This window comes from Cynara cardunculus, unplaced genomic scaffold (assembly GCF_001531365.2).
Source record: "Cynara cardunculus var. scolymus isolate 2C unplaced genomic scaffold, CcrdV1 Un_Scaffold_652, whole genome shotgun sequence".
In the NCBI taxonomy this organism is placed as follows: domain Eukaryota; kingdom Viridiplantae; phylum Streptophyta; class Magnoliopsida; order Asterales; family Asteraceae; genus Cynara; species Cynara cardunculus.
The window spans coordinates 56,739-64,282 of NW_020200601.1; the positions used below are offsets into that span (position 1 = coordinate 56,739).

Genomic DNA, 7,544 nt, shown 5'->3' on the forward strand with positions numbered 1-7,544 from the left:
CTCTCTACCTTCCAATTCTACCATTAATCATGAGACGGTGAAATTCATTATCCAAGGTAGCAAAGTTGTTCTTTTTGGGTAAAAAGTTGATTACCGACAACCCCAACCAGCCCTACACAAAAACCGCCTCCAAAAACACCAATGTGAGAGGACATGTTTTTAACTCATTCAGTGGTTGAGGCTAGGACGCCTCAAAATATTTTTGCAAAGTCAACCCCCCCCCCCCCCAATTGAACAAAGTTGTCTTTTGATTAATCAAAACTGTAATAATTACATATTTTCTAAAACCGATGTCTTTTAGTTACTTTGGGACGGAACGACAATATGAAAAGAAGCTACCGTTACTTCATGAACCAACTCCAGCAAGGACCCGAACACAGGAGAACCTTCGGTCAATCAAGAAATTTTGCGGGATCACTTTTAAGATTCTTGTACACGAGGATCAATGGATCATTCGACTAGTTGCCATCATTTCCTACTAAAAGACATGAAATTTCTAACAAAAAGACCGAGACATTCATTCATATCAAACTTCAGCAAGATCATCATGTTGTTTGCTTTAAGTCGTTCATCAAGATCCAGAAGATGATTAAATTCGATTTCCCACCATTTACGGGTTGTAGATACAAAAACGGCTACATAAACATCTCCAACGGCAGCCAAGAGTTAAAAGCCGATTGCACAGACTTACCTCCACCAAATAAGCAACAAGATGCTAGTCAAGTTCGATGGCAACCGCTTCGCTCGTCACAATCTGCCATCAGAAATTTGTTTAATGTGAGACCATCATAAACAAATTATTCGGAAATCAAAAATCATTAAACACAATGCACAAAATATAGTACAACTAGCTCAATACATCCCATCCTGAGGGGAAGGAACAGATGGATGTATGCATAATAGTAGAGTGGTTGTTTCCACAAGACACCCAGCTTGTGAAAAGTGTGTAAAAAAGAGTTCACCCAAAAAATGAACAAAAATGTTGTCTCCCCGTCCATACATCATGTAAAGACACGTCATCACTTTTAAGAAGAGCTAGAGAATACAACGATGAATTAAATAAATAATAATGTGTCTTCACATGATGAGAAGGGGACATGGGATTTTCAGACAACAGATTTATATTTCAAAAAAAATTAGGAAACTAATTCCATTCTTCCATAAATATCATAACATTGTAGCAACAGATTTTTAATACTCATGTGCATACATGATCTAATAATATTTCCATTTTATAGATTTAATTGAACCACTTATGTATCTGCTTAAGCATCCAGAAAACAAGAATCTTGATAAGAAAAAGAAGTATCTTGATGTGTTAGAAGGTCACACAACTACCTAGCATCGCTTAATCCATCCAAAAAGAATGAACAATGAAAAAGAAGTATCTTGACTTGGTCTTACCACCTATGCTGTTAATTGCGGCGATATCTCGGATAGCAGACATTAGCAAAATTACCAAAATTACGGTGGTCAGATTGTAGTTTAAATTGCGGTAGCGCAATTATCGGCGCAATTTTGACCAATATTTAGGGTCAATTGCGTTCGATATTAACGTTACTTTTTGAGGGGGTTTGGGCTTTATTTTCAGTCTCTGTTTTTAGATAATTGAGCTTTATTTCCAGTCTTTCCTTTTTTGGGCTTTATTTTTCTTAAGTTTAATCTATTAACATAAGTTGGAAGAACTAGGTTTCTCTATCGACAACCTGTTTTAGTCTTTAGACTATCTGTTCTTTTGGGCTCTATTCGGCGATCTCATCTGCTTTTTACGACCACGACCTATGAGTCTCAGGCTCTCAGCTTCTGGCCTCCTTTGGTCAGAAGTACAAGAAGCAATGGCAGGTAATGAACAAGTTGGGCCAAGTACAAGAAATAAAAGGGAGCGCTATAGGGATGATGATGATGATGATAGTGATGATCACGTTGGAGATGGAGGGGGAGAAGGGGAAGAGTGGGAAGCTAGCCTAAACGAAGAAGTGAACGTATTAGATGATGTTGACTCAGATGTTGAACCTATTGCTTGCGATTAGCTCGTTTATGAACACCTTTCCTATTTTGCAAATGATATGTTTATGTAGGCATATATATATATATATATGTGTGTGTGTGTGTGTGTGTGTGTGATTACATATAATTCTAATAAATATTATATGAACCGCTATTTTTAGACCGCTATACCACCGCTATAACCACTATTTCAAATATCGATCCCAACCGCAATTTTGTATTTTCACCGCTATAACAGCATAGCTCACCACTTTCAGCAAAATAACACAACAGATGATTAGAGGGGTTATTTAGCTAAATGACCTTTTAAACAAGTGCTTTTTAATACCATGACCTTCAGACAAGTTTCTAGGCATTTTCAAACCTGTTAAAACGTCATTTAACCAAAAGATCCAGATAAGAGCCACAAATGGGATACAACAATTAGTGGGAACTTAACATCTTAAACCATAATCAAGATCCGGATGCACAAAAAAGAATCTTGGTAATATAACACCAATCAACAGGTAAGGGTACAAGAAATAAACACAAGAAATAATTAGGAGTCCACATAAGGTTTTTTGAAGAAATATAATTTGTCAAAAGAATTGGAATGAAATTTAATCAGAGGGATCTTTATAACCCATGAAAATACCTGTGATAAGCTTTCTTTAAAGCTACTGCTAGTTGTTGCCTGCAAACCTCTCTCTGCAAGCTCATAATACAATGTTAAGCCTTCAGGGCCATTACTTTTATCCTTCTGCAAATATCTACAATAAATCAAAATTACAAATAAGAAAGTAGGTTCTTTTTGCAAGAGTACAATTTTATAGATCTCCAATAATTATTACCTTTGCTGAACAAGTGTTTCCACTGCCTGCTTGGTGTTCCCAAAGATGGTATGTCTTTCATCATCCTGAGACAAACCCAATCGTCCTAAATGTTGCCAAAGGTTTTCTACAATTCATAACCAACAGAAAATAATATCAGTGAAACAAACCAAACCAAACCGAAATTTGGAATTTCCAAATTTACTAAATGAACCAAACCAAACGAACCCAGTATATCCTAACCAGAGGTTTTGGGGAGGGTAGGATGCATGTAGATCTTACCTCTACCCCAAGGTGTAGAGACTAGAGAGACTTTTTCATGAAGCATAATTTAACAAAAAAACAAGTGTAGGAATGTGGTCAGTATGCAAACAAGCAACAGGTACGGTGTGAGGGACATAAGATGAAACAAACATGGCACAGATTGTTGTATCGACGAACTACTAAAGCATAAGGAAAACTACGTCTTGCAAACAGTAGAAGCTGGATAAAAAGACTAAGAACAAATGTGAAGCCAGTCCGATATGATTTTCTAGAAAAACATAAATCATGGTCTATTTGGAGCAGTTGTGATACCTTCAGTAATTTTTCCTCCAGCAAGGTAAACAATACCAATAACAACAAATGTGAAGCCAGTCAAATGCGATTTGCTAGAATCTTCAACGTGTTTTCTGTAGACTTCAGGATTTAGCTGACTTGTTATAATGTATGATTTCGGGTCCGCAGAACCTGAGAAACAGAGACTATTTCATTGTTTTCGGATAGAATATACAGCCTCTGCCCCACAAGAATTCAAACATTACCTTTTACAGATAAAACTCTAATTGCAGTTTCCTTTATTAAAAGTAGTTGTGATTCAATTTGGTCAACAGGATTTTGTTTAGTTTGAATGTATTTGCCAAGGGTACGGGGTACCTTTGACATTTGGTGATAACAACTACATTTGCCATCTAAACTGAGAGATACACGATATATGCACATATTCAGTCATGAACAAATGAACTCAAGAGCATGATGATTCAACACGGCTAAATGAACATCATAAATAAATGTCTACCCTTTATCACAAGAAAACAATCCTAGGAGGAAATCATAATTCTTGTGACGCCTATGAGAAAACAACAGCCTTCCCCCCTCAAATTAACAAGACCAAGAAAATCAGAGTAATAAGTTAATAGACCAAACAATAGCTCACATTAGGACAAAAACGTTATGTTGTTTTACCAACAATATGACTAAGGTTATGGACCACCTCCGGCTCCTTCTCCTAACAATAATCCAAAATTCAACATACTAAAAGCAAAATGCATCAAAAAGTTAACGAAGAATTGAACCTTTATTACATAATTGAGAAACAAATTCATCGTTATACTAAATAGAAAAAACTAAGACAAACTTCGTTGCATTTTGCCCAAAGACTAATAGCACATCTTTGTGTAAAATAATTTACATGTTTAGGGTATGTTTGGTAAACATAGACTGGACAGGACAGGTGAGAGTGAGGTAAGCAGTGGAAAGAATTGTGCAAGGTTTTAGGGTTTTAGTTTGACATGGGTAGTTTAGTAATTTACCAATCTTGTCTCATCTCCTTGAAATGCATTTGTGTCCCACTCGGTCGTGACTTGTCCCGGTCTAAATGTCGTACCAAACATGGGACAACTTTTTGTTTTGTTCTATCTTGTCCCACTTACTAAACGCACTCTTGAACTTGATCTACTTATGAGCAAACCATCTAGGTTCACAGAAATACTATTATCAGTAGTAGCTGCTCACTCTGTGAAGAACGGGGCTGATTCGTAGATGAAGGACGGGAACGTTGGAGCTCCTTCATATCATAGCCAAAAATGCTTGAGAGCTTTGTAGTGGCCTTGTTAAGAACAATAGTCGGAAGGGATCGATGGTGATAGGTTTTTGTGATTAGTTGAGTGAGCTCGTCCCTCTTGATTGGGCATCCAGAATTCTGGTGTGTTTTAAAAAGAATATAGCGTATCACTTCTGCAACAAGCTTGTCACCTTCCTGGACTCAAAACATTTACAGTATTCAGAATAGAAGACTGCAAGCCCTCTTGATTTAAAAGGGAATGACAATGTAGGCATGTATTCAAAAGATGTTATAGGGACGGATTGACCTCTTCAGAAATACCAAACTGCGAGAAATTTACTTCTGATGTTTCCATCCTGAAGCAAAAGCATGGGACATAACCTTGTTACAATTCAAAACTCAGACATAATTCATTGTTATTAAACGAAGAACAGTAAAAATGACAGTAAAGTTTTACAGCTAACAATGGCTGCTCTACCCATAATTGGAGTATGTGAATTAGCTAATTGCCCACAAACCAAGTGTTCTAGGCTTCTTCCTGGAAGTGCAAGACCTTCCACTGGAGCAAGAATTAACTTCTGCTCGTTCTATTTTAGCTTTGTGTGGAAATTACAAGCTTTGGGCTCTGTTAGGTAGCGTTTGGTATGCAGACTGGATGGAACGGGACAGTATGGGATGGACTGGACTATTTGTCCTACGTTTGGTACGATTAGAACAGGACTGGACAAAACTGTTAAAATGACCAGAATGCCCCTGAACGGTGTTTAATGCTATTTTCTATCATATAATGCCCCTGCCCCTGAAACCATGGGTTTGGCATTCTTATAAATACTAAAATTTAGCCATATAGTAGAAAATGAACTGTCAGAACCCTAATCATTTAGATAGTGGAACTGCAAATATTGGAAGTGATTGTGGAATCGATAACCATGGAAGCGAAGATGGAGGAGAAATCGATTGTGGAATCTATAACCATGGAAAAAGATATGCAAAATAGAGGCTCCTCCTTTCACTGGTTCAGATTGTGGAATCGATAACCATGGAAGTGAAGATGGAGGAGAAATCAAAAACCATGGAAGATTGAGGAGAAATTGTACCTGAAATGGAGGCTGGAAATCACCGGACTGCTAGAAATTGATAGCCACAAAGATCAAGACTTACGGACTTGAGTGAGTTTCAAAATAGAACCTATAAAGATAGCTAACATCAAAAAATTTAAAATAAGACCAGTCTTAGAAAGACAAACAATCGTATCAAGAAAAATGTAAGTGACAAACCCAAAAAGGCAGGCAATGTGAAACAGAATCAAACGCTTAGCATTCAATTACCTTCTTTTGCTAGGGTTTTGGCATGAGCCGTTAACGCTAAACTTGTGAAAATTCAATTGCTCTTATCCTTTCTCCCTCCCTCCCTCCCTCCGTCTAGCAGCAGACTTTGCGTATAAATAAAGACTGGAACGGTTAACACAGGAGTAAAGTAGAGTTCGATTTTGTTTTGATGCTCGTATTGGGTACGGATGATTAATGAAGACTTGGACGCACGTATATCGAAAGAATACATCAACATATGGAACTTACGAACCACGTATTAGCTCATTACAACAATGCTGATGCTAATGCTCCTGTTTGCTCCATTTGATAGAATGAAGTTGTTGACAACAGAAAACAAAAATGGACATTTTTCAGAGCAAAAAAGCTCCACAAATCGAGATAGAAAAATAGATAAAAAAGAAAAACCCGGATAGAGATAGACGAAGATAGAAACCGATACAGAAATTCATTGATCGAGAGACCTTACCTGAAGATCGAGATCAAATTATTTCCCCTTTCTTTGGAGTCGCTGCAGTATTTGATGAAAAATAGGGCTAATTGGGGTTTCTATTCCTGTGTTTGATCAAGGGACTGATTGACGGTTGCTCACGATGCCGAATGGTTTGATATAAATGATTTGAGAGACTCTTGTAATATACCGTATAATTGTTTAGTAATTTGTATTATATTATATAACATTTGACAAAAAAAAAAAACATTTTTTTATATATAAAATACTGTTTATTGATGTATATTACTTAAAATTCAAGATTACAAGTAAATTTTTGCATAAGTTCGGCTTGTTAACCTATACTATATTATAAAGCATTTGACAAAAACTCTTAAAAACCATCTTTAATGTATAAAATACTGTTTATAGATGCATATTACTTAAAATTCAAGATTACAAGTAAATTTTGCATAAGTACAACTTATTAAAGCTCTATATTTGAATTCGTGTAACTAACTGCGGATAAACATCAAATATAGGATAAAAATCTTATTTTAAAATATAAAAAATCTAAAATATAATTTGGATAATTATTGAGTTCTAACAGAATACTTAATTATTATTTTTATAAAAAAAATATTATTAAACCTAAATTAAGTTACTTTGTTACGATAAATTAAATTATAATAAAAAATTTGAAATACACAAATAAATACTTTTAAATAGTTAATTTGATACTAATATTGATATCTTTTTTGCAAATTTTATATGATATTTTTAATTTTATATTTTATTTACTCAAAAACACATAAAATCGTATTATATCGACATAGATAGAAAATAAAACGAAACAAATCGATTGTCTCGATGCATTGCACGAGTACCCTTCTATCTATACTATATTATAAAGCACTTGACAAAACTCTTAAAACCCACTTTTTATGTATAAAGTACTGTTTATTAATGCATGTTACTTAAAACTCGAGATTATAAGTAGATTGTACGTAATTACAACTTATTAAAGTTCCATATCTAAATTTGTGTAACTAACTGCAATAAACATAATTAAATACGAGATAAACATCTCATTTTAAATATAAAAATTCTAAAATATAATTAGGATAATTATTAAGTTCTAACAGAAT

At 35.1% G+C, this 7,544-nt stretch overlaps 1 protein-coding gene across 7 annotated transcripts; it reads right to left on the reverse strand.

Moving 5' to 3' along the window:
- Window positions 1–269: 269 nt before the first annotated feature.
- On the reverse strand, window positions 270–6,513 carry LOC112501878 (melanoma-associated antigen B1). 7 transcript variants are annotated; one of them, XM_025105635.1, is made up of 9 exons: window positions 6,436–6,505; window positions 5,967–6,089; window positions 5,736–5,826; window positions 4,946–4,994; window positions 4,590–4,833; window positions 3,393–3,545; window positions 2,838–2,943; window positions 2,642–2,756; window positions 270–754 (listed from the first exon to the last, which is right to left on the reverse strand). In XM_025105635.1, exons 4-9 carry the CDS (start codon window positions 4,991–4,993, stop codon window positions 716–718), a joined length of 705 nt encoding a protein of 234 aa, XP_024961403.1. In that variant the 5' UTR covers window position 4,994; window positions 5,736–5,826; window positions 5,967–6,089; window positions 6,436–6,505; the 3' UTR covers window positions 270–715. The 7 variants fall into 7 exon arrangements, with proteins under 7 accessions (XP_024961403.1, XP_024961402.1, XP_024961400.1 ...); XM_025105634.1 differs by lacking the exon at window positions 6,436–6,505 and adding an exon at window positions 6,220–6,425; XM_025105632.1 differs by lacking the exon at window positions 6,436–6,505 and having other exon boundaries at window positions 5,967–6,425.
- Between the last annotated feature and the right edge of the window lie 1,031 nt (window positions 6,514–7,544).